This window comes from Drosophila miranda, chromosome 4 (assembly GCF_003369915.1).
Source record: "Drosophila miranda strain MSH22 chromosome 4, D.miranda_PacBio2.1, whole genome shotgun sequence".
Classification (NCBI taxonomy): Eukaryota; Metazoa; Arthropoda; class Insecta; order Diptera; family Drosophilidae; genus Drosophila; species Drosophila miranda.
The window spans coordinates 14481965-14509011 of NC_046677.1; the positions used below are offsets into that span (position 1 = coordinate 14481965).

At 48.3% G+C, this 27047-nt stretch overlaps 1 protein-coding gene across 1 annotated transcript; it reads right to left on the reverse strand.

Moving 5' to 3' along the window:
• Positions 1-7612: 7612 nt before the first annotated feature.
• LOC108163399 (tyrosine-protein kinase Drl) lies at positions 7613-25419 on the reverse strand. The gene is given in 5 exon segments (XM_017298661.2): positions 7613-8659; positions 8797-9093; positions 9192-9699; positions 9702-10553; positions 24909-25419. Coding segments are annotated over 5 exon segments (2001 nt in total). The 5' UTR covers positions 25021-25419; the 3' UTR covers positions 7613-8427.
• Between the last annotated feature and the right edge of the window lie 1628 nt (positions 25420-27047).

Consider the following 27047-nt stretch of genomic DNA (forward strand, 5'->3'; position numbering starts at 1 on the left):
TGTTGGTTCCTTTACAGGCCCGTGGAGTGTTTAATTTATGCGCCGCATATGTCGCCAGCCGACAGACTTTCCAGGTAGACACACATGGCTCCACTCTCCTCCAGCTCCAGCTCTGGGCCTGCTGCCTACTGCGGCACGTAGTCCAGCCCGAACTCGAACTAGACCAGACTCAACACGCCTTGCCTTGGCCAAAAATTTAATTAAACTGCACGTTGCGAGTGTTATTACAGTGCGAGAGTATTACAAGTATTATTATAGTTTGTTATTGCGCTTCCTGACCGACCACTGTCCTACTGCAGCCCTCTCTGCTTCGGCGTCCACGCAGTTTGTTGGTTTAGGTGCCAAAACCCATAAACAAGTTGGCAGCTCTGGCCAGTTGAGAGTGGGCAGCGTCACGTGTGGGGAGTGGAGAGCAAAGTTCTTCCATCTTCCGTCAAGAAGAGGAGGGTCTATTATAATACGTATATAATACGTATATAATACGTATGATCGTCACTGAATTCCAACAATAGATAATTAGTTATTATTATGTATTATTATTTCATTCAAATTCGGGCTGTACCTACTTTAAAAACTGAAACATAACTGCTGACTCAATTCAGTTTAAGGATAACTTATGACTATTTTCTTTTCGGATTTGTAGAGCCTTAAAGTCACAATATTATTTTACATTCAGAACGAATCCCCTTGTCTCCAATGAGTTTAGCTAAGGGAAATCCCTGGCCATGGCAAAACAGGAAGGAAAATCTAATCCACGCTGAACTGCCAGACAGACAGATATTAGCAAAAATTTACGAGTATGGTGCAAGACCCAATCGATGATAGAGGGATAGAGTGGGGCACATAGGATCAGGGTGAGACCGAGACGGAAGCATCATTAATCTTCGACCACATTCAATAATCATGCATACTCGTGGAAAGCAAAATAGAACGGAACAGAACAGAACAGAATAAAGACCAGGGCCCTGTTATGTGCGGGGCATGCAGCGGGGGTGCCAAGCCGGGGAGACTCACTGCCTTCGATGCATGCTGCATGCTGCATGCTGGGCGAGTCTCACTTAACGCCACATTGGCAGTGGCCGCCCCGCCCCCAACTACTGCTACAAATGGGGTACGGAAGTGAGACTGGAGCTGGGGCTGAGATTGGGACTGGGCAGAGCGAACGATGCTTTAAATTACGCCAATGATTTGTTGCATAAAACCAAGTGGCAAGTGGCAATATGGCAGCAAGTGGATGGCCCAAAAATGAAAGCCAAAGCCGACAAATTGTGCAACTGCAGCCAGAGGCAGTCACAAGCCAAAGCCGAAGCCAAAAACCAGACTCAGAGCCACAGTCAGCATCAGAATCAGAGCCAAGTCAAGTAGAGTCAAGTCTGTTCACCCCCCTCTCGGCTGTGCTGATTTTGGCAGCAAGTGGCAGGGCCACATTTCTCGGTTGAATGGAAGCGCCCACCGCACAGCGCACAGCGCACAGCGCACACTGCCACCCACCGCCCAACGCCCACCGTCCTTGTTTGGAGTCTGCATAATTTTTATTCTATGCCTTGGCAACGTTTCTGCTTCTGTTTCTGTTGCATTATACGAGTGCGCCAGCTGCCGTCCATCCTCCTACGGGCCAAGCCCGGATCAAGGCCCGTTCTTCCCCTGGCAACGGCAACGGCAACGGCAACGGCCAGAGCAGTTGCACTGCATTGACAATGGCAAATGATTAAGTTGCTTATTCGACAAATTGATGTAGCTCTTTCTACTCGGATGTAGGATGTAGGATGTATCTCTTGGGCTGTGTATCTCATAGATACACACATATATACATACGTATGTGTGCGTACTACTGTGTATCCCCGATATAATAGGCTGGCTTGCCTGCCAGATCTTTGTGTGTCAAACTGGGAAAAATGCAGCCCCAAAGTCAAAATAAATTGAAGGATGTGTGAAAAGCGGTAACAATTAAGGATTTAATCAAGTAGTACTCAAGTCCCTCAGTATTTAATCCCTGCTAAGATTTATATTTTTACTGCCTGCCAATAAGTTTCACATGTCTCAGATAGCCTGTAGATAATTCAGAAGACATTATTACTACTGTGTGCACTAACACAAGCGATGCAGTTTGCAGAATAGTTCTTTCAAAGTTACACAGACTCATCAAAATATCCAAAACCTCCGATAGCCAAGTAATGTATTAATTAAAACTAATAGAAATTGTTAAATAAATACGAATGAAGAATGCAATTGAAGCTTATCTACTCGCAAGTTCACAGAGACAATAAAAGTCATGTCCAAAAACACTTGAAGACCGAAGTAGATAGATCACATGAGCATAGCCACTGAAACTACTCCACTGCTGAGCTTCGCTGAGACATCAATCGCCTGGGATCTATACTAAATCACAAGTTTTGGAAGTGTTTTATGAGCCCTGTGACTGCATGCTGCTGACTAAGCGTCAACACGCGTACCGCCACTCCCTTGAAAGGTAGGCAGGCAGGCAGCAGCAGGCAGTATCCATACTTGAAGCAATTAATCACACTCCGTCCAGCATATGTGGGACATTTTGGGCAACTTAGCTCGGAAACTCCATGCCATCCAAGGGGAAGCGGATCTGGAGCTGTATTTGGGAGCGAAAACGGTTTAAGATGAATAATGACAATTGGCAAAAAGTCAAAGGCAAAGGCGCAAAACGGCGGCGACACGAGAAGCGGCGGGGAAAATGATAAATGAATGCAGGTGGCGTCGTCTCCGAGTTTTGGGGGGAGGCTAATCGATTGACAACGACGAGAAAAAAAGACTAAAAGTTTTTAATGAATTTTCAAAAGGCGTTATAATCAAAAGGAAGAAGAACTTCCTACCCGATCCGTCCCTCTCCGAGCACTTCAAACGAATGACATAGAGGGTATGAGTCGCGGTCTGGGTCTGGGTCTTGTTCTGGGTCTGGGTCTGGGTCTGGGGGCACGCCCGAGTAATTCAATAAAACTTTGCGACAAATGAAGCCAGCCACCGCCGGAGTTGAAGTTGTGTAGCCATAGCCGTAGTCGTAGTCGTAGCCGTAACCGTGACTTCAATCAACTGGCGAGGGGAGCGAGCAGCGATGAGCCATGAGCAATGGAGCGATGGCTTGCAAATGAAAATCATTTCCTTCCATGTCATTATTATGTATTTTACCCCAGTCGCGGCGACGGTTTTCACTTTTCTGCCATTGACTTTGGCTTTGGCTTTGGCTCATCGACACAGATACAGATACAGAGATACAGAATCCCGTGCAGTTGAAGCTACAGATAAACTCACGAGAGATAACAAATAAAAGCGTTTCGGCCGTGTATTTCGACCAGAAGATACCCACTACCACGATCCGTTCTTATCGTGGAATTAATTTGTGTTAAAAGAGAAGATAAACAATAAATGGTTCATATGGAAACACACACACACTCTGTAATAATTATTCGATAGTGGGGATAATAGCATTAAGAAAAAATAATATAAAAGTGTGTATATCCTCGTTCTTGTTGTGTTATCCGATATCCAGGTGTTAATGCATACACTAACTGTGCGCCGTACGTTGCTGCTGATCCTGATCCTGATATAGGATACACCCTGGGTCCCTGCGAGCATCGGGTGTGCGAGCATCGGTATATCGTAGCAAATCCCAACTTCTGCTCCACCCGCCGAGCCAACGAAATTTTACTTTGCCTGCCGTTTGTCTGGCGTTGTATGCTTTCCGTTTCCGCTTCCTTAGCCGTTTGCAGTTTTGTTGCTGACGCTGCTCCTTCGCCCTCGGTCTAGCCCTCTTCAGATCCGTCCTCCATCAGCATCCCTCCAGCCCAACGTCGGCGGCGGCAATTTGGAGAATTTTTCACATAAAAAATAATAAGAAAAGTTGTATGCTAATGTTGTTCTCCGCTGTTCGACTCCCCCTCCCCATCCTTCTCGTTACTGCTCTGCTCCGGTCTCGTTCCACTGCGTGCTTTGTGTGCGTGCGTATTGGAAAAGAAGAAAAGAAATTGAAAAACAATTTTTGCATTTGGCATTTTCTCAGCGGGATGGAAGCGCGGGGGTGTGGCTGCTTGAATCAACTGGAGAAAGTTTCCAAAGAAGTTCTGGCTTAATCTTAAGAGCTGACTATAGCTGACTTTATCACTAATTGTAACCCTAGAAGGGTTACACTTCGATATGTGTACACTGTACTAATGTTTGTTGTATATATTTTGATCCTTTATGAACCTACTGTTGAGCCACTAAGCTTCTTCAGATTGATTCAAATAAGCATAGCAACAAAAAGAATTCGATAAAGTGCTGTATTTGTTTTTGTTTCGCTTTGTAATCCGATGAAGACAGGGCCACTGTGCCAGACGACGGAGCTTGTGCTCGCGCTGACGATCGCTGTTGATCGGTCCTGCTATGCAGACGAGCCTCCCTAGCAGCTCTCGCCGGTGACGAACGATGAAAAAAGAGGGAGACAGCGATTAAGAGCGTAGGGAAACGCAACTATGCAACAAAAACAACAACAAGCTGCGGTAGGTTCAGAGATCTGTTCTCTGTGATGCGTTTTGGGCTGCAATGGGCAGGCGCTTAGCCGAACACCTACATTTTGTATTATTAATTGTTTTTGACCAATTACTGCTTATGCATATTGCTCGTAGTGGTCATATGCAACTCCTAGTTCTGTCGGATCTGAAGATCTTAATAGTCTTACAATTAGGAATTTTTGCTTTTTGCTTGGGATCTCTAACTGCAGTTCCTCTCCTCTACCTTCCCTAAGTCGAAAACACAGAGTTGAATTTAAATACAACGTCAAAGCGATAAGTTAGATGCTCTATCCCTCCGCTCTTCCTGCCATCACTATTGACAACCTTGGAAGATATTAACCCTTAACACAAACAGCCACCCACGAAATGAATTAAATCTTTAAAAGCAATTCCAAGCGGCGAGTTTCATCAACTTTTTAATTAGTTTTGCAATCGAAAAAATAGAATGGGAGGAGCGGTAACTTTCCGAGCCGAAGCTTTCCAGGCTGATGGAACAATCAGGGAGTCATACGGGGCTGCAAACTTTGCTTTATAATTTCAAAGGTAAATATTTATTTTCCTGCTAATGCCTCGTGGCCATAATCAACAGCTTCAAAATGCCAACCGAACCGAACCGAACCGAATAGAGCTGAGCAGAAATGAACCGAACCGAACCGAGCCGAACCGAAGCACACCGAACTAAACAGAACTGGACCGCGTCGCGCACTCTCTACAAAGTAATCAATTTTTTGAGGACACTCCAAAGCCCGACCGACTTTGGCAAAAGTTGTGTTGCAGTTCCCAGAGCCATCAGCAGGAACCCCATCCGTTCGGTTGCTCATCAGCCCCCACCCAGCTCATCCACCACAAAGTTCAGCCATCACCTTGACTCGCCGAGCGCCGCAGGCTCCGGGACGGTGACGGGGACGGGGCCTGGCCGGCCGATGGCTTCCCAAATGGCTCCCAACTGACTAGCTGACGGACGACTACCTGTCGTCATTTCGGTTGACGCTCTCACTCTTGTTGGCATACCCTTTCAGAGGGTAGAAGAGCTTTCCCTGCAGGTCGGTAAAGTTTGGCTTGAAGTATATTTATACGTATATTCTGGACCCACAGCTGAGATTTATTCTATCAGAATACTGGAATAGAATCGGCGTAGCTCCTTAGTTATACGGTAAGTGTAACTTTGCACGATTTCCCTTTGCAATAGGCAATAAAAGTATATTTCAAAAATGAGAAATGATAAAAGTTCGACAAACAAGAATATTCCATGCATATTATGGAATACAAGGGAGCATCGCGAACGAGTAGTCTAGAAGGGTATCTACAGGTTCGGCTCCGAGTCGAGTCTATCCCCAGGCTGTGGTCTCTGCCACTCCTGGTCTGCCCCTTTCCGTTGTTGTTGTTTTTCTTGTTGCTGGTGTTTTACGGTTGTGGGCGGAGTGCCGCCGCGCTGCCGAAAGTTTTTCCGCTAAAAAGTGGAAATGCTGCCTCACGTGCTATGAAATTTTTTATATTTGTTGATTTTTGGCTTAGAGTGTTGACCAAAAACAAAGTTCCAGTTGGCTTTTGTTTTTCAATTTGGAGTTGTTTTTTTTTTTTGCACTCACTTTTGCCTCCTTTTCCTCCTTTTGTGTTTGTTTTTGCTTCGCTTTCAATGAGCGTCCCCGGTGGGGGCCCGGCACCCATCAATATGAACCCTTTGACGTTTTGGGTTACAAGTTGGGCTGTGCGGTTGGTGGAGGATGTTTGCACCCGTGCCCAGTACTTACTCCCTGCCACGCGTTGCGTTTGCGTTTTTAATAACTAAATATCCTTTGTCAGCCCGCTGGACTGCACTTTAATTTGATTGGAGCGCCTCTATTTGGGGCTCGGCGAGCCCCCATCCATCCCCTTATTGGCTTCCTGCTGCCCACTCCGCTGGAACGGCGACCACTATCTGAAATGACTCAAAAGTCAAAAGGCTGCGCTGCCCTTTTGCGATTCGCTGGAACATCAAAAACTCTTTCATCGATATCACTTGTAACTTTCGAGAGTTGGAAAACTTCGGCAGCACTTCTGGCCAATCTGGTCACAAGGATGAAAGGTCTTTGACCAAATTTGGGGTTTGCCCTGGTCATCAATAACATGATTCACACTCTGCGATTGACATGTACATCCATATACATACATACATATTTACATATGTATATGAAAGAGATATGATACCTCGAGAACAAAATGAATATTAGGTGGAGGTTGTACTGTTTGGGCTGTGGTTTAAATTGTGTTCTCCCATTCAAATCCAACACAAAGCTCGGGCTCTCCAAACTTAATGTAATCCACTTTCTCGTGGAGCTGCTCCACAGCCTGTTACATTATACTTATTAGCTTTCGATTTGCGTAGTGGCTTTAGCTAAATGCCACGGGTGCGGGCACGTGCCGAGCAGGAGCAAGAGCGAGAGCGAGCAGCGTTCGCCGAACGTTTTTTAAGAGAAGTCTGCCCGTTGCCGGTGCCGGAGCCGGAGCCTGCCCGAGGAGGACGAGGACTAAAACTAGTGCTCTCCTGGCTGATGGTGGTGTGACAGGCATATTAAAAAGGACACCGCCAACGGCATGTCCCCAGCATGACGTGCCAAAAACTAAGTAGTGTCAGCATGGCAATCAAAAGGCAGGCCACGGCTCCCATTCCACGTGCAGGTGTGCGGCCAGGACCCGGACCCGGGATCTTACCCGCATTTCTCTCACTCCTCGCCTGCTAGCCTGCTCGCCTGCTCACCATTCACCATTCTTCGCCTCAAATAGGCAGTTGGCATTACATGCCTTTTGTGTTGCCGGTGCGCCTGGATACGCAAAGAGATTGGTTCGGTTACGTTGCGTTGCCTTGCGTTGGGGCTTGGTTAGGCTGGTGATGGCTACGAGATGGAGATGGAGATGAAGGTGTAGATGGGGCCGGGGCTGGGGTTGTGCGGTAACCAAACAGCACATTGCTCTTAGAGCACGTTGTTTTAGCCTAAGTGACGGGCGTGGCCGTGGGCCGACTCAATTGTTGCCCAGAATGGAAATGTTTTACTTACCCTCCTCAGAGGCTCCATAGCGATCTCCCATTCGCCCCACTTATAAAAGAGTCCATTTGGTTGTGTTTTAAATATTATGCACGGACGTTTATTGAAATGGTATTTCCTTGTGTCTTGCAATACAAATCATAGGAATAACTTAGGCCCTAATGCAAACTGCTTAAGTATATTACACAAAAAAACGTACAACTTTAGTCTGAAAGGGGCGGGGAGCTAACTGAGAAGGGGAGGGGGCTTTATCGCATGTGCACTAACATTAGATAAATATGTAGAGTCTTACTAGCACTACGGTTCTTAGACATGTACGTACACGTGAATACACTTGCATAGATATACGTTTCGGTATTGTATTGGTATCCCACTAGTATTTATAATGACTGCAACTTCAAGAGCTCTCCTCTCTCCTGGACATACTGGGGTTCGGTTCCTATCCTAGTACTGGGGCTATGCATGCTTACTATCCGTATGTTTAGTTTTAGTTTTTATTGAAGTTCTGCAAGAACCCATTTGGATTCTCATTGAAACTTTTACCTGTTCTCTACTGGGCTTGGCTCTTCCTACAGAGCGAAGGTGCTAGTATCTCTAACAGGGGGACATAGGGGTGTGTGTACTCGTATGTTCTGTATCTTATAATGTTTGCATTGAAATGTCACTTGTCTCCTTACACGCTAGCCTATAAATAAGTGCTACATAGGGCATAGAGCATCGTCGGGCAGTTGGGTAGTTCCGGTAGTTCCTCTTTCTAAGATCTTCTGCTTGCGTTACCCAACGCACCCGACGGCACCTCTCGCACTCCTTCTGCATAAATAACTATCTTCATACACATAATAAGAATACGTGCGGGGGATCTTCTACGAGTAGATGCGAGCCCCGCTCTAGGCGCTACCATTTAAATATGTCTTTGGGAACAGAGTGGACGACGTGGTCTGCTGGAATATCTTGCGACGTCGCCTCTTGTTGTATTTACAGGTCTTGGCATGCTTCAGCACCGCTGGTTAAACATATCTGGTAATCTGGGTGTGGAACTCCGAGAGGCAGATCTGCAGTTGGCTGAACGAGGGTCGCTCGGCCGGCATCGAGGCCCAGCAATAGGCCATGATCGTAAAGCTGCAGGTGATGAGAAAACAAAGACAATGCCCACAGTTTAGTAAACGAAACACAAAGAAACCTCCTCTATGGGGGCTGTTGCGTCTGCAAAAATATATGTACATAGGTATACAAATAAAGGGCTGAGGTATACTTACAGCTCGTCGGGACAATTGAAGGGCTGAGCTAGTCGATAGCCATCCTTGAGATAGTGCTCCATCTCATAGGGATCGATCTCGGCGTAGGGCAGCTTGCCCAGCGTGCACATCTCCCACATGAGGACGCCGAAGGACCACACATCGCTGCCCTCGTTGTAGTGGGACTTCTGAAGGGCCTCCAGGGAGAGCCACTTGATGGGTCGATACTCGCCATCGCCCAGGCAGTTGTAGTCCCCGGAAAACAGGTCCCGACTAAGGGCGCTGTCCGTTAGCTTCACGCGCAACTGATCGTCAATACTGAGGGAGAAAAGAGGGAGGATGGCGGAGGCGTTCCTTAGATTGTAGCTCGGCACAGGGGCACCTGAAGATCCCATTTGGGATTGGGCTCAACTTACACACAGTTCCTGGCCGCTATGTCCTTGTGGATGACGCCGTGGTTGTGCAAGTGCTCCATCGCCATGGCCAGCTGGGAGGCCATTAGCACCGTCTGAATGGTGGTGACACTGCGTGCGTAGGAGGGGTCCTGCAGGAAGGTCTTCAGGTTGCGGACACTGCCCGTGGCCGCGTAGAGGACGAACGGGGTGGCGTAGTCCTCGATGGAGATGCCCAGCACGGAGAGAACGTTCGGATGGATGGCCTCGTAGAGCATCATGGACTCCTGGAGCAGGAGATTCACTTGCAGCTGGCTGGCGTGTTGCGCCACAGTCTTAACCAGAACCTCCTGACAGTCATTGTAAGTGCCGCGATAGATGCGCCCAAAGTTTCCCTCCTGCACGAGACAGGAGAGACGCACGCGGCACTTCTGGACTGTCAGCTCCTGGAGACGGCGGTTGAACTCCTCAGGCTCATGCTCATATTCGCGAAATGGCCGCGTCAGGGTCGCGTATGTGGGCGTTATGGTCGAGGGCAGACATAGATCGAGTTGTGGGCCGTGGACGAGATCGTGGGCAGGCGCTGGAAGCTGGAGGTCTTGATCAAGTGCACCCCGTTCGAGGGATGGCGCTTGGAGGGACCCTTGGCGCAGTAAGCGATCAGAATGAGGGTGGACACGAGGACCAGGGCCAGGATGCCGCCCACAATCAGCGTGACGAGGCCGCTGGCCGGCGGCACCAGGTTCTCCCTCAGCATGGGATCGAAGTCCCGCTTGGACCCTCCCGCATTGCCATTGCCGTTGCCATTGCCGTTGCCATTGCCTCGACCCACATTCAGTGACGGCTCGGTCACCACGTTCCGGTGCTTCACCTTGTCGTGATCCGCGCTGGGAGCCAAGTGCCCGTTAGCCACCACGTGCTCCTCGTTGTGGTCGACATATTGAACGTTCTCGTGGCCGCCCAGGGCCGGCTGCAGCACGTCGTCGTCGTCGTACTCTTCGTGGGCGCTGTCCTGCTCCTCCTTCAGGCAGATCTTCTTGCGCTTGAAGATCAGGTTCGTGTTGTTGTTGGTGGTCCTGTCGAGGATCACCTCCACGTTGATGGTGACGGTGACCTCGGCGTTGCGCGTGCCCGAGCACTTGAGGGCGATGCCCCAGGTCTGCGGCTCCTGCGGCACGTCACCGATCCGGGAGATGTTCAGCAGTGGGCGGGGCAGCACGTCCGTGTCCGAGGTGGCTATGTTGATGCTGTACGGCAGCGGGTGCTCCACCAGCGACTGCCAGGTAAAGGTCACGTCGCTGATATTGGCCGGCACAGGAACTGCGAAGTTCAGGGCGTAATCGTTAATGGCTCCCTCCCGCACATAGTACAGCTCCGCGGAGACGCCTTCAAAGAAAGAGAGAGACGGAAATCTTATAGCAATGCTTGTAGCATGTGACTGTGACTGTGACCCCCAAATCAATATCCGACCCCCGAGGAAATGAATCCGTACCCCTTCCCTATCAGGGAAGAACTTTTCGCCAAGTCACACTAGACGGCTGCATAATCAATCACCAGGGATAACCGTCTTCCTTGTGGGTGGGCGGGGGCGAGGGCGTGGTAAATTGATTTTCCCCCCACCCCTGAATCGGGACTCGGCCAATATCTGTCCATCGAGACACTACAGTGACAGATTGAAGGAGTTAAATGGCAGCCGGCTCGCTTCAAAGTGCTTGTCTCCCACGCTCTCTTTTGTTTGGACAACAGCCTTGGAACAAGGGGGAAAGTATCCTTAAAGTGTCCTTAAAAACAGCCAAGCCGGGCAGTTAACGTTCCACCTTAAAAGCAGAGAGCAGAGACAGAAGGTAACCCACTTATAACAGACACCTGTCCAAGGGTCTGGTCGCCATTGTATCTAAATTGATCTGATAGTTTTGACAGCTTGTGCATGTTGCATGTTGCCCCGCACCATGAGGCTGGGACTGGGACTGCCGCAGAGGCAACTTGTAACTGCTACCTGTCTCACAATGCATTTTTAATTAAATTAGCCGTACGATTACTCGGGCTAAGGGGTGACGGTGACCCCTCCCTCGCACCGATCCCTGCCTGCCGTGGCGCTCAATAAATCAATCAAAATTTAGGACCCGAGCGGACCCCTGGCCAAGACACGCGACTCCGACTCTCTCCCTCTCGCGGAGGCGTGGCTCGGTGGGCAGGTTAAATGTTCATGCTTAATTAAGGCTGCCCTGCCCCTGCCACTGCCCCTGCACATGCCCCTGCCTAGCTGCTGCATGTGTGCGTTGCATGCCCCGTCTGCAGCAAGAGGCAATGTTTATTTTAGATTTTTATCGCAGTTGCCGTTGCCGCTGCCTCGTCGCAGTTACATTTTATTCTTGTACATTTTATTTTAATTTATGCCACTTATGCTTCGGCCTATTCATGGCACCCACAGCGCAAGAGAGAGAGAGAGAGAGAGGGAAGCTAGTGCATAAAGCGGTCTATATATTCATATATACTTATATCGTACTAATTAGTGGGGACAAGCCCGGCACCCAGACCAGGCACTCCAGCACTGCCTCTCCGGTTCCTTGCACGCTTCGTTTGCACTCTGAAAATGTAATTAGTAGCGATGTCCTGGGAGGGAGGGGAGCTGGAGCTGGAGCTGGAGTTCGAGGTGGAGTTCGAGGTTTAAGGGTAGATATGAAAAACTGTCGCATAATGAACTGAGTCGGCGGAGATAGAGAGCTGATGATAACTGCATCACAGCAGGGGGGTCAAAGGGTTAATGGGCCTCAGACATGCGGAGGTGCAGCTCATTGAATGCAGCAAAGCACAGAAATTAAAGAAAATCCCTGAGAAAACTCTACTGCTCCCTCTCTTGAAACTTTGGGAACAATTACAATTGAAATTCCCTTCCGCAGATGCGGCTCACATTCTACTACAGCCACCAGCCACCAGCCACCAACCCCGTGTCCCCACCCCTAGCAATCATAGACAAGTAATAGCAATTTACTTGGACCCTTTACTCAGCCCCTCGCGACGCGTTTTGCATTTCAACTCCAGGGTCTAGTGCTAATTAGTGCTGATTGCCCAACAAATGAAGTCGATGCCAGGCAGGGCAGGGCGGGGCAGGGCTGGCAGGGCAGGTGCCGTGAGGAAAATCGATTTTCCCCAGCATCCATCAATCGTGGAGGCAGCGCGACGGCAGCCGGGAGGGTGTGGAGCAGCAGCCCCCGAAAAACTTCTGCTTCAAGTGCCACTGACACATAAATTCGACGCTCGGCGAAAAGTAAAAGTTTTGGAAACTGCGCGAATGAAAATAAGAAAAACGGATAAAAGGGAGGCGAAAGCAATTGCGTCTCCCGCTGCGCCAGTCGCCACTGGGCGATGGAAGAGTTGACTTCCAGCAGGAAAGTCTCCGCCGGAAAGCGGGCAAAAAGTGGCTTTAATTTGGCCAAAAATAACTCGCAAACTCGTTCTCCACCGTTGGGGGACATCTCTTCAACTGCTTCAGCACCACAACCGCTTCCAGACTCCCAGTCGCAGTCACAGCCACAGCCACAGCCTCAACGAAAGCGATTTGAATTCATGGCACGACATCTATTTAATTTCAATTACAACCCTAAAAACGCCATGGCTAACGCATAAACCGAAAAGAGGAGAAAGAATTGCCAATTTTTTGAGCTCCCAATAGCCTCGGAATGCTCGTGCGAGGGTTCCCCTGCCCCTCCCGAGGCCTTTCAGCAACCCTTCCGGACCCTAATTTATGCAAACCCAAGCCAGACACGAGTGAGATTTCCAGACCAGAGCAGACCAGAGCCAGACAAGACCATAGCCAGACCATGTCATACGAGTTGTGGGTAGTTTGGATATCATTTTATGCTTTCTTAACATATTTTTTCTGTTGTTCGTTCGCCCACATTGCGTCACTCTGGCTCTCTCGTAGTCTCGTCCGTGGGGTTTCGGGACTGGGTTTGAGTTTGAGTTTGAGTTTGGATCTGGTGGGGGATTTCGCAGGCCATAAATCCGAAATTGTCTTTTGACACATGAATATGTTGTGCATTAAAGCAGACCCCAAGCGAGGGCCTGGTCCCAAACAGAGGCGCTGTAGAGGGTGTGAGGGAGAGTTGGAGAGTTGGAGAGTGAGCGAGTGAGGGTGTCTAAAGTCAGACGACATTTTTATTATTATCTGGGGGAGTTATCTGAATCGGCCCGCGGCTGATGATGACATTTGGTTGGGCATTGGCCTAGAAGCTGATGCTGATTTAGGGCCGCCCTCGGAAGGGCTGTCCGGGGGCAGGGGTAGAGAGACAAGGGTTGTGCAGACATCTAATGGGTTTTGCCATTTCAATCTCTATCTACATACGAAGACAGAGCCGCAAAATTTGTCTAAGCCAAAGGCAGGCACATCATAACTCAAGCGCCCTCCCTTTCCTCTCTCGCTCTTCCTTTGATGCTCAAACTAACTCCTAAATGCATCTTGCAATTCTCCAAATTATATGTTAGTCGAGGATGCTGATTAAATCGCACTGGAGTCCACTGGAGTCTGACTCCGACTCCGACTCCGACTCTGAGTCTCACCATAAAAGGTCAAGAGCAGACATGGAAGCCTGGTGCCTGGTGCCTGGTGCCTGGTTTCTGCACAGGGAGCGAGCAGGGAGCAGGGAGCAGGGAGGAGGGAGCGGGCAGACAGCTAGCAAAGACCAAGGTAAGGCAATTTTTATGCTCAAATGGTCATGATTCGTGCTTGGCTGGCTTCGTGGGTAAGGCCTCTTCGCACAGCGCTGTCTGACCAAACAACTTATCATCAGCTTGCCCATCTCCACTCCGCTCCACTCCGCTCCGCTCCACTCGGATCCGATCCGCAGAGCGTCAGAGTGTAAGACAAACAAGCCAAAGGACATGTGAAGTGACTCCAGCTCCGGCCAGGCAGCGTTGGGGCGCTCTGACAGTCTGCCAGTCTGCCAGTCAGTGGCAGGCTGTGTGGCAACTTCATCCAGTAGCTGCCAAGTATTTCTATTTGTATTTCATCGCCCGCTCGAGCAGCTGCAATTTATTTTCCCCGGTCCCTTCCAGCCTCTCCGTCTGCGTCTGTTTCTGAGTCTGGGCCTGGCTCTGCAACCGTGATGTTGGAGCTGTTGCTGCTGCTGCTGCTGCTGCTGCTGCTGGTTCTGTTCTTTTCCTTTCGTATTGCCCGCCTGCAGCACAAACGCAATCATCATGTCCCAGTCCTGCTCTGCAACGCTCCACCTCCAGAGCCGTGTATTTTCTTTTACATTATCACCTCGACGCGGCCTCTTCATTTGGGACTGCCCCTTTCCCGCTCTTGGCCCGGTCAACACCATAAATTCTGCGAGGCAGCCTGCAGTGGTGCATAAATTATGTTACCAAATGCCTGTAGATTTCTATGACAAAGCCCATAAAAGACACGCATTACATTTATGGTTCTTGCAGGCTTTGCAAAAGGCAATGGGAATGGGAATGGGAATGTCTGTCCCAAGCTTCGTTAGGTCTCTTCAGTTTCTTTCAATTAAAAATGTTAATTCCGTCTGTACTGGGAAAGGGCTCAGGATCGGAATCGGAGAGAGCAATGACTGGGGGCAATAAACTTCTCTTCCACTGATATTCGAGCATATGATTGTGATTCAGAAATATGATTTATCCCAGAGATCCGTGGCCTTCTTGTATCATGAAATCAATGGTGTAATAATCCTCGAACAATTCTCGATACTCTTACAAATTACAAAAAATAAATTAAATTCGTCAAAAGGACTTTAGTATCGCTCCCCCAAGCCACCGTACACCACACCGCACCTCGCCTGAACCCATTTGGGTCAAGACACTTAAACAGCTTAATTATTTCCCCACTAATCTGTAATTAATCTAATGCCCGAGCTACTTGGCCGATATCTGCTTCAAAATACACCCTTCGGCAGGCACTTGAGCAGGTGCGCTTCGGGGGAAACGGCAACGGCAACGGCAACCCCAACGCCAACCCCAACCAAGCCGCAACTAGGCTCCCCCATTGCCACTCCTACTCCGGGATGGCAGCCGATGCGATGTGATGTGAAGTGAGTCCTATGAACTCATAAAAAAATCAAAAGGAGCATTAACAGGGAAGGTCTTAAATTTAATGTGATTATCTGTAGGAGTAAATGTGATTATTAACCGAGAGACCAGATAGAAGGCAGCAACACTTGACAGCCGCAGGGAATCGTGGCAGATACCTGTATGGCAACACCCACTCACATCCATCAGTCCTGCCCCTTCATCCCCATCCCCATACCAATCCCCATCAGCTCTCCCATGACAGTGATTTCTTCCACGGAAACGCTGGGACAGAGGCAGCCATTAACTTGCCACTGGTGCAAAGTTTTCTTTCAATTTTCCAGGCAATACAAGCAATCCAGGCAACGTTGCTAGCTCTGGCTCGCTCTTGCGACGTAGCTTGAGCATTGCGTGACGTAATGAAATTTTTATCACCTTTAGCTGAGGGATCCCCCCTCTCCGCCTCTATATATATATAGCTGTAGCTGTATCTGTATCTGTATCTGTATCGGTGTCTAGGCGCTGTCATAAAATGTATGTTAAGTCATAAAGCGGGGGCGGTGCTCCTCCATATGGGGCAGGTGCCCCCAGAGTGTGTGGCCCAGTTGAGGGTGGAGATGGGAGCTTTCGTTGCGGTTTACGGTGCGGTTCGACCTGCTTGGGTCAGCTTCTAATGGCGTTGCGGCTTGGATTTGCATCCCTGGGTGGTCCTGGGGTCGACCGGTCCAAAGACATTCCAGAAAACCCGCAAAGTCGTATGTGAATTTGTTTCTGTGTGCTTTGTGAGCCTTAAGTAAACAGCAACTTCCTGTGCTGAAATTTTTCGGAGTTTGCGACGGAGTATGGGCCTGGGCACGGCGGGGCGGGGCGGGCAGGGCAGGGCAGGGGCGCTGCTTTGAGGTAGAATTTATGAACAATTTTTGACAAGGCAGCAGGAGCAGTTAGCAGCCACCTCGGGGCATCGGGGCATCGGGCATCGCAAACAGCCCAAAACAAACACGGAGATGAGGCGAGCTCCTACACTGGGACATCGTTTACTGGTACTGGGTACTGGAAACTGATTTATGATCTAGTTGTTTCGGAATTGTTCTTGCCTTCAGGTGTGTGTTTCCTGCTCCATGGCGCTTTGTTTTTCTCTCAGTGTGGCACTGGAGTTGCTGGAGGAGAGGAGACGCACATATTTTTCAATAGCACCCCCGGGATGCTGTAATTTATGACTCTGACCGAGTGAGGAGCATACGGCTACGGCTACGGCTACGGCTATGGCTGCGGCTACGGCGACGGACTTTGTCGTATTGACTTTTTGCCGAGCAGCTGCTGGGAGGCAAACAATGAGCCAAAGAGAGCGGATGGCAGAGCGGAGAGAGAAGAGAAGTTGCAAGAGCAGATTAGCATTGTTGCATTGGAGGCACTGGTGTCGGAGGCGTGGCTGCCACTGAAGTGGACACTGCCCCACCCACACCTTCCCCTCGTGGCAGGCGTAAAAAGTTTTCGGCCTTTGTTTGGGCCAGAGTGAGTGTTTTTTTTGGGTCAAGCAAATACACATACCCATATCCTCGCATGTGTGTATTTTGGGTTTGTTTTCATTCGTCGTTGAAAAGTGGTTAGGGCTTTAGTTTATCATCTTGTAAACGTGACAAGGCAGAAGGCGGCAAATGGAAAATACAATTTTTTCGAATACCACACACAGGGAGCCACGGACGGAGGGACGGAGGGACGGAGGGCGGCAGCTGGATGGGTGCCAGAAGCTTTCGGAGCGAGTACTCTTGCCCTTTTCCCTTTCGCACTTCCTCGATATCTTCTCCTCTGTGGTTCTCTGGGGTCCTCTGTTCGCTCATCAACTCTACCCTGGTGGATAAGTGGCGTGTGAGGGAAAAAACAGTCAAGATACAGATATAATTAACACAGCTTAGCGGTGGGATAATTGTATGGGATTTCGGCCAGTTTATTGCAAGTTAAGTGGAACAATGAGGTGTGTGCGGACGGGACCCACTGCTCCTGTTCAAAGTGAGATTTCGCTGTTCTTCTGGATTGAAGCGTTTTGAAGCGAATTCTATGCATATTTTATGGATACATCGCACATCATTCAGACGCTGCTGGGGCCGCTCTTTGCCGCTCACTTAATAGATTTCCAATTGAATGCACTCATTCATTCACTTATTTATTCATCGGCCGCCCTGCCACCCCTGGCTTATGCCACATTTAAATATGTTAATGTGTTAATGTTGCTAATACTCCTCATTCCATCTCTATCTCTCCTTCTGTTTCTGTTTCTGCTTCTCTCTATCTTTGTCTTCCTTTCGACACACCCAACTCAAACAGACACTCAACGCCCATTTGGCTGTCCAAACAAACGCACACAGCAGAAAGAGAAAGAGAAAGAAGATAGGTGGACAAGGAGAGCGGGAGAGCAGACATGATAATAACCGCGACTAATGCACGGGAGAACGCAGAGCGAATTGCATTCGCCGCGGAACGAATCTGCCGAACACCCATGCGCCATGGGCCATAGCGAGCACACGCACACTCACACTCACACTTGCGCTCACATGGTAGTGGGACAGGGGACGGGGGAGGACGCTGTTTCGTCTGCCTTGCTCTTCAGATGAAATACATTTTATAAATATTCCGTATCATCGCTTAATTAAACTTAAAATAAACCGCAAAATAATCAGGATTCTTGCTCGCCCCGCCGATCGTCCGATCCCTATCTGCCTGCTCTCTTCACGTGCCATGTGGAGTTTCCTTCACGCGTGACAGAAAAATTACAAAGTAGCAAGCCAGAAGAGGCCCCAGCCTCAGCCCCAGCCTCAGCCTCAGTCCGATTGAAGACATACCATACTCGAAAATTATATGGTCAAAGCTGTTGCTGGGAGTCTGTTACGGCGGAGGGGCGCCGTTCTCTTGCATGTTTTGATTGGCGCAAAATTGTTGAAAAACATTTGGCATATGTCGGAGTGACGGGAGTGTTGGGAGCCATCACGGCGTGACAAGGCGGAACCGAAAAACACAAACTATAAGTGGGTCAATCGAAGGAATCGAAATTCCAAAATTCGTTGCGCTCCGAGAGAATTTCTTGGACGAGAATGTACGATTCGCATTGGTAATCAGTGTGTAAATACTTCTTATGTATTTTCAGTGGCACATTCAGTCCCATCGATTTTTGTGGAGGGCAGCCTCCTCAGCTGTTGCTTCGTTCCTTCACTTATCCAATCCCTCATTATTACCCATTAGGCCCCCACATGCACATCATTTTTGCGGCCCTTAAGTGCTCCAAAAATTGTTAATTGCCAGAAATGTTATCAGAACAGACACACTCCTCTGTTGGGCATCCCCTCGTCCCAGTTCGTGGGAAGCTAATGGTGCCCCTGCTTCTGGGACGGCTTCTGAGCAGACTTGTGCGGGCGTGTGAAATTTTCCAATAAGCTGCGTACATACATGCATGCAGATGTGTGTACATACATACATACATATGTGCTTATAAATGCATGCTCCACCCATGGAGAAGATACTCGAAATTGTGCGGAAAGTAATTACTAATTAGCATTATTTTCATACTCGTAGATTCCCTGACGGAAGACCGTTATGTTGTGGTTCGTTTCAAGGAAGTTTGGCGCGAGAACAGCGACTATCGATATCGATTCAGGACGAGTATCGATTCGCACTCAACCGCTGCCCTGAGGTGCTTTAGCCGCCCCCCCACCCAGCAGACGTCATATAATATTCCCACAATCAATTCCAGCATCAAATGGATGCCACACACGCGCCGCCGCTGCTGCACCGCTGTTACCCTCGTCCTTGTCGCAGGAAAGGAGTAAAGAAGGAACAATGCCAGCCAATGAAAAAATTAAATACGAAATAATAAAAAATAATTTACGGGCTCATTACGAGAGTCATGTCAGGAGCCGCCTGCGAGGAGGGAGGGCGGCAACGTCAGGGATTCGCCAGCAATAAAAATATGAGCCGCTAACGACACTGCGCACAGTGGGCTGGGAATCCCCAGAATATGAATGAATGAAACAATAGGTATACTAGTATCCATCCAAGTCCTTTCTCTTCCCTTACATCGAATGCACTCTTCGCAGGATGCGAGCCACTGTGCCATGGCATCAGTGGAATGTCGGCCTGCAGGCAGACTGCAGGCGAGGTTTCAGGCCCATTCTCCGGACGAACCGTTCAGCGAGGGTTGGGAAGATGAAAGGAGGTGTACGTCTCAGCCGTCGCCTGCACCAGGGGTGGGTGTGTGTGTGTGTATGGAGCGGGCTTGGTCCGGGCATGTCTCTAGCTTGGTGTTGGAGTAGCGGTGCGCTGCGGGTGAGGGCAGGACTCAGCCACGATGCGGCGTGCTCAAGTGCGCGGCTCCGCCTGCTTTCCATGGAGTCAGTCCTCATCGCAGTCCTTCTCTGCCCCTGTACCCATTCCACTCTCCCACTCCCCTTTGCCTGACGGTGCCGAGCATTTCCCTTTCGGGCACAGTTCCCCGTTTGTTTGCATACGCAGCGGTAGCGGTAGCGGCAGCGGCAGCGGCAGGACGAGGGTCAGGGAGCTGGGGATTGCTGCTGTGTTTGCACGACGCATTTCTGGTCCATTAAGTAGCATTGCTGTTGTTGTTGTAGTTGCTTTTGTTGTTACTGTTGCTGCAAAGGTAGAATGAGACCACCACCACAACGCCAGGAACGGGAATGACGAGCCTGGAACGTTTGTCATTCTTGTGTGCGACTTTTCTCACTTTTTCTCCGGGCTGGCACTGGCCAGCGGGGGGAGAGTTCGGAGAGGAGGCTGGGTGAGAAGGGTGAGAGCCAGTGCGAGTAGCAGAAGGTATCCACAAGATACAATTGCTTTTGCCCTGCACGCGTCAAATGCTTCTGGCTTTGTTTATTTAGACGTTTTATTCGCAGCTAAGCTGATGCATCTGCCCACCCCATCGGCCACCCCCCGCCAATCGCTCATGGCTCATCATGATTGTGGGAAAAAGATTTCCCCCGGAGAAGCGACAGGGGAATATTATTTAATGCGTTTATTCTTTGGCAGCCCAGAGATTACTCCTCGCAGACTATCGTTTTTGGCAAGATGATTTGGCCATTTCTCAAGGATTACCATGGACTTAAGACTCTTTTGCATTGATTTAATCCGTCCCCCACCACCCCAGAGCAAATCGCACTTCAATTGAGTTTCGGTTTTTCCAAAATTCCACAATACCGAGGAAATTCATGAGTTTGTTCCACCGCCCACATGTGTTTGCCATCAATCCCGGGCCCCCATTAAATCCGCCTCATAACGGACGCAACAATTTGTCTAGCCCGATAATTGACGGAGCGCGGGGGAAGCGATGGAGAGCGAGTGCGATTGCCAGTACTAATGTGGCCAGAACTGAGGGAGAAGCACACTCAATTGGAAATGGTGCAACTCATTCCAGGGGGTTGGGGGTTGGGGTAGCGGAGCCTCAGCCTCTCCCCTTTCGTGTCTGACGACCACCAATCATGCAAAAAAACACAACAAAACAAAAAGAAAAAGAAAAATAAAACCCGAGAAAAAACCATCCAAAAACATAAACAATTGGATCTGATTAAATTAATTTGATAACCAGTCCGGAAAGCTCGGACAGCCGGCCAGCCGGAGAGGGCTTGGAAGCACTTGAGATATGACAGGGAAGCACATTTCTTCCGTGGGTCTCTTCGGGGGCTGCGGTGCTCGTGTGTGCGTTGCGTGCTCTGGTAAATTGGAATGTGAAATATGATTTTAATTTAAATAAATTTAGCTTAATTGAAAGCCAGGCCAAACGGGCTGGCCCAAAGCAATTTCAGATAGTTTAATTCTTCTTTATTTCTCTGGGCCCTTTGGCGATAAGTGCCGTAATGTGAGTGCCATAAATTACGTAGATTGACAGCTCTGATCAGAATAGAACTCTCCCAGAAGGGAGCTCGCTGCAAAGAATACATTTCTACATCCGAATAAAGACTGTCTTAGTGATGCTCTCCTTGAAGGATATGTACGAACTAAACGAGCTTCTGTTTCAATCGTTTTTCCACAGTTGTGCATCAAATAATTGGTAGTAGTTTTCGGTAAAGCTATGCAATACATCCTGAACAACCAATCGTTAGAAGTGTGGTCAGAACGGGACTAGAATATCATTTGGCAATGAGATTTTCTGGAAACTCAATAGGAACTACATATGCGAAGAAACATTCTCAGACATCGCCGATGTGCAATTGAACCGATTGAGTTTCGAGGTACAGGCAGTTGATATATGTACGTGTTTATTCATAACTTATTTTAGCTGATATTCGTGGAATACACGAATTTCATCACTTCTAATATGTAGTTGGTACCCCTCTAATTTTTGATACAAGATTTTAAAGTAAATATAAACCAAATAGAGTCAAAGCTCGTAGGCCTGCCATGCCACTCAGTTGAGGCAGTGCGTGTGGTGTTGGCCGTCGAGTTGTTTGTGGGCTTGTGTTTTTGTTACTGTTATTGTCACACGCCACGGCTCTCTCTCTGCTGCGGCAACAACTTCCACTTCCGCAAATCATTTAGTGAATCAATTAAGCGCGAGTGGAGGCGGCAGTTACGGGGCGTGGCCACCCAGCCATAACCGATTTTTATCCGTACCGTCGCGTACCGTCGTAGCTGTTGGCATTACCGTGAAGTGCGTCGGCCAATGCTTATGCAACGAGCGGGGCGGTGCAGAAGAGCCAATGACTTGCAGCATGGAGGGTGAAGGATGGAGGACGGAGGATGGAGGCGGGGCAATGACATTGACGCGTGTGTGCATCCGCGGCAGGATTTAAGTGGCAGCTGAGATTCCGCCAAGCGAGCAAAATGTTGCAAATGCCGTTGCCGCTGGCTGCGTCATCGTCCTTGTCCCTGCAACGGCGTCAACACGGTCCCAGCCATCTGCTGCCTCTAATCCTTTCTCTGCGAGTTGTTCATTTGCCAATTACGCTCAGCACAGCACCCAGAATGCAGCACCCAAAAGGACGAGGCGGGACAGGACGGTTGTTTATGTTCTCGTGGCACAGAAAGGGACTTAGACGGGGAACGAGCTGTTGTCAACACAAACACTTCTAGCCGAAATTCCTGCTCCGATTCGATTGCCAACGTGATATTAATTATTCTGTCTCGAACTGTATTTTCCCCCTGCGCGCAAACGGCTTAAAGGTCTTAGCAGGACGCCCCCGTTGGGGGCGGATGACGATGACGATGACGCCGTTCGCTAATTGAGTCCACATTACTTGCCAAAATATGTTTTGTATTTTTAGCCAAATGCTCTTGGTTTTATTAGCCGAGCGTGAATCGGCAACAATCTGCAGAACGATTTTCAGAACTTTCCACTGCAGATGATGAATCCTTTTTGGCCCAGTGCAAAATGTCAAATCGTTTAGAGAGGCATGGGATTAGCAAGTGTTGATAGACAGTCCCGAGACGTGACTGGCAATTGTCGATTGGATGTGTGGATAAGGAAGAGGAAGAGGATGGGGATGCGGGTGTGGATGTGGATGTAGATCTGTGCAGAAAGCTGGCAGGGACTCTCAAAGTTGCACAAACTTTCGTCTGGCTTACTGGTCGAAGTGCAAAGGAAACTTTTGGGTGACAACAGATGGGGCAAAGTGTTGGGGTAATGTTTCAAAATTATTGATTATGATCTAGCACATTTCTGATTGGTGCGAATCAGTGTCCTCATTCTAGTAAGAGCTGGGATCTTTTAGCAGGCTCGCATTTTAGGAACAAATTTCGCATCTGAGAGGATTTCCACTCAGAGAGGAAACTATTGCAGGCCTTCATTATGGCTCGCCACTCTTTCGACCACTTTACATTTCCGCTCATTTCGCTAACGAGCAGAACCACTGAAGCGCCCAGCAGAACCGAGTGGAGCCCATGATGTCCGATCCACACCTGATGACACGGTTTACATAGAGCTGAGCAATTTGGAGCGCACTTCACTCTGGCTGTGGGGCTGTGGGGTTGTGGGGCTGAGGGGCTGTGGGGCTGTGGGGCTGTAGGGCTTTTGGGGCAGATGGATTTTAACCTAACGAACGGTGAATGTGAATGCGATGCCCCAGCTACAACTACAACTACCGCTGCAAGTGCACAAAACGCTGCTTCTTCTGCTGCCGCAGACCCTGCCGCTGCCCAGCTCCTCCGCTTTTTTGCTGGTGGCGGGTTGACAATTTAATTGATGTGCACTCACACAAAGGCTTTTGAAGCCACCGCTGGAAAAATAAAATGAAATAGCAGTGACACCTAGCCACCATGTACCAATACATATACATATATATCGTATCGTATCGTATCGCATATAGGGAGCCGAGAGCCAGAAGTAGGTCAGGCATGCAACCCGCTGTCACCGCTGAATAATTGGAGAGGGTCGTCTCCCCCCTCCCCCTCCCTCTCGCTCTCCCAGCCCAAAATCACCCGAATCCGCAACCCAAAGCCAAAGCCAAAGCCAAGCCAAGCCGGAGCCGGGCCAGAACCCCTCTGTCTGCAGGCGATGGAGGGGCAGGGCAAAAGAACAGCGGCAACCGCTTAATGGGTTTAAATTTTGATTTCGTTTGACACGCGGCTGACACAACTAATAAATTTCTCGAGCCGCGTCAAGTGCAGACGCAGAGCCTCGACTGGCCAATACCCACATCTCCCCCGCAGACACCACTCCAGCGCCACTGATTGATTGTCTGCTGGCCTGGCGCTCGGGTAATAGCTGATAGGGGATAGCCCGAAAGCCCACCCGATCCCCAGGTGCCAGCCCCAGGCAACACCAAACAACACGAATGCACTACATGAATTACGACGAGTGGCAGCGGTGATAACTGGCCAGATAAGCGCCTGATTAGCAGTAGCTCCTCTATTGGAGTTGCACTCGTCCCAATATTTACCCAGTTATTCAAGAGTGACGCGAGCTCCTGGAGCTGCTGCTGTGGCCATCAATCACTTGGCCTGTTTGCACGGACAGCCGCTGCCTGCTCACGGGGGCCCAGGGAGGCGTCCGTTGCCCAACGAGTGTGGTGTTGTAAATTTTACAACATAATTTTTGATAATGCCTCCTATCTGCGCGCAAACATCTCCAGAGCAAACAAACACTTTGCATGTGTTTTACGATCCCATTCCCCACGGACTTCCTTTCCCTTTCTCCGGCTACTGATTTATTTTTTATGCAGCAGGGCACTGTCGCGCTTGCAGCCACGTTCTGAGGTGGCTGTAAATTCTTTGTTGGGCCTGCGACACATTGTAAAACAATTTCCCTCGCTTTTATTGCTCTGGTGACATTTTCTGGCAGGATTTTGTATGCGGAGTGCGAGTGCACGAGTGTTTGAGGAAGATAAGACGGCGAGAGTGGGGAAAGGCGTTTGGGATTCGGACTGAAGGCTCCTGGCTGGCTCCTGAGTAGACTTTGAGTCGAATAAGTGTGAAGATACTATCTGTTCCCTACAAGCGAACTATTCGTAGGCCATTCCCAATTCTTCGAGTATGATTTCTAAGGGCAATTTGTAATCTAACTGCTGGAGCAAGTAGTCTCACGAAGCGGATACTGTTCTGTCGAATACCAACGGATGCAAAACTAAAAACTAAGAGACACGAATTACGAGACAGAACATATGGGCCCTTGGGCCAGGCTTCCACTTAATTGATAATCGATTGCTGGCCCCGAGACCAGGAGGAGCTTCTGTCGGCACAAAAGGACTTAAGCGATTCTCGGTGGGGATAGGAACTCACCGATTAGCCGCAGCACCTCGTGCAGATTCAGGAAGATGTTCAGGTGGGCCTGGGCGCCGCTCAGGAGGTAAAGTAATCCAATAGCGAAGACACTTCTCCGGATGCCGGCCATTTCGGTGGGTCTCGTCTCGTCTCTGCTTTTTGACACTTTTCGCCTTCAGCTGTTCAACTTTTTCTTTACTCAATACCGTTACACAGTTTTCTTCGTTATGTTTCTTTCTATTTTCTTTTCTTTACTTATCTTGTTGCACTGGCAAAAACCCGAGTATTCGCTGCACTGTTTAATTTTTTAGTTTTAATTGAGAGTCCGGATGACTACAAATGGTTGATCGATGGACACATATAATTATTTTTCAGCGCATTTGGCACCACGCTGCCTTTCAAACGCTCATTCGAACGCTCGAAATTAACTCGACTCTACCGACTCTACCGACTCCGCGACGAATTTTCCGCACCGTGACCGACCTTGCTCGAAGATTTTTCCCAATTGATGGCAACGACGAAATTCAAAATTCAGTTATTCGCGGTCTCTTTCGCCGAACACGAATACGGTATATACGAGAGCAGGGTGTGTTCGCACAACGAGGTAGCGCTCAGCAACATGCTGCGCGCACCCCTCTAAAATGTTGCTAGAAAAAATGCAACACTTGAAACACAGCAGGACAAATTTCGTTGAGACAGTTATTAAACGTAGGAAAAATGTTATGTTTTAATTCATTTTTCCACTTGTATTTCGCTTTGTCTCGTACTTTAAAGATTGTTATCGAATTTTAAAAAGCATTATCGAACATGTTTTGTCAACATGCTGAGAGTAAACATGTGCTTGAAAACTTGTATACGCAGCATGTTGACAAAACATGTTTGCCGGTATAACAGTTTCCAGCAGGAAGGAAAAAACTCAACAGATGAGCTCACATTAACAGTGCGATAACATTAAAGCTGCTAACAAGTATAAGCTCAACTGTTAGTTCAACTACTTACACTACTGGCCAAAAAAATAAGTACATCGGTGTCGTCCTAGTCCTAGTTTGTTATGGAATGGCTCGAATTTTTGTAAATGTATGGATTCCAATAGTTTATATTCGGAAAGGTTACAGTCTTGCTAAATATTTAAAATATAATTAATTATTTAATATTTAAAAATTCGCAAATTCATTTATAAAATTCTATGCTTAAATTTTTGCTGTATGGGCATTTTTGGTCTGGCCTGGTGTTATTTATACATTTTAAAGGCCAATCCTAAGGCTAATCATAAGGATTTAAGGCTTGTTGGTTTTTATTGAGTTCTTTGATATTTAAGTACATGAGAGTTAACAAAAATTATTTAGATAGGCCGTACTGCTGAAGAAAAGAAGTAAAAGTAAACCATAAATCTTTAAAAAGAAAGGGAAATTCTCCGGGAAATTGCGAAAAGTCTTGGACGCTCGGTATTTTTGGCTTTAAAATCTATCTATCTGCTTATTTAAAATCGAGGATGGAAGAACAAATCTGTTCTAACAACGGACACCCGCATCATCAGTCTTGCAAAAAAAGGATCAGTTCATGTCTTCCAAGGCGATATCCGCTCAAATTGGCAAAGAAAAATCTGCTGTAATGGTTCGTCGGAGACTTAACAGGACGTATTGTCCGAAAAGTTCCCTTACTCCGAGTAGAAAATTTGTAGATGAGGCAAAAGTCGTCGAAAATCATTTGGCATTGTCTGGGTCAGATGGGTCTTAAAAGTGGAATAATATATTATTTAGAGACAAAACAAAAAAAAATCTTTTTGATAATGACTCCAGAAGATTAATTACACATTTGACTCTATTGGGCATCCAATTCAGATATTCATCCGTTATATTCTCAAACCTAACTTATATAAATTCTAAGTAAACCTAAATAGCTTGCACTCTCTATCGGATTGAGGTCGGTGCTGTTAGATGGCCCATCTAGGGACTTTTTGTCCACTTCCGGCTTCAAAATGTTTATCTGTCGTTTATCTAGTTGAATTGGAAAGATGGTATTTTCTTCTCCCTCAGCAACTGATTCCATACTGGACACAACTTCACTGCGAATAATTTCTTCATACTTTTTTGAATACTTTTTGAATACCCTTAATCATACATAATTAGGGACACAGTTTTATATTTAGATTTGTAT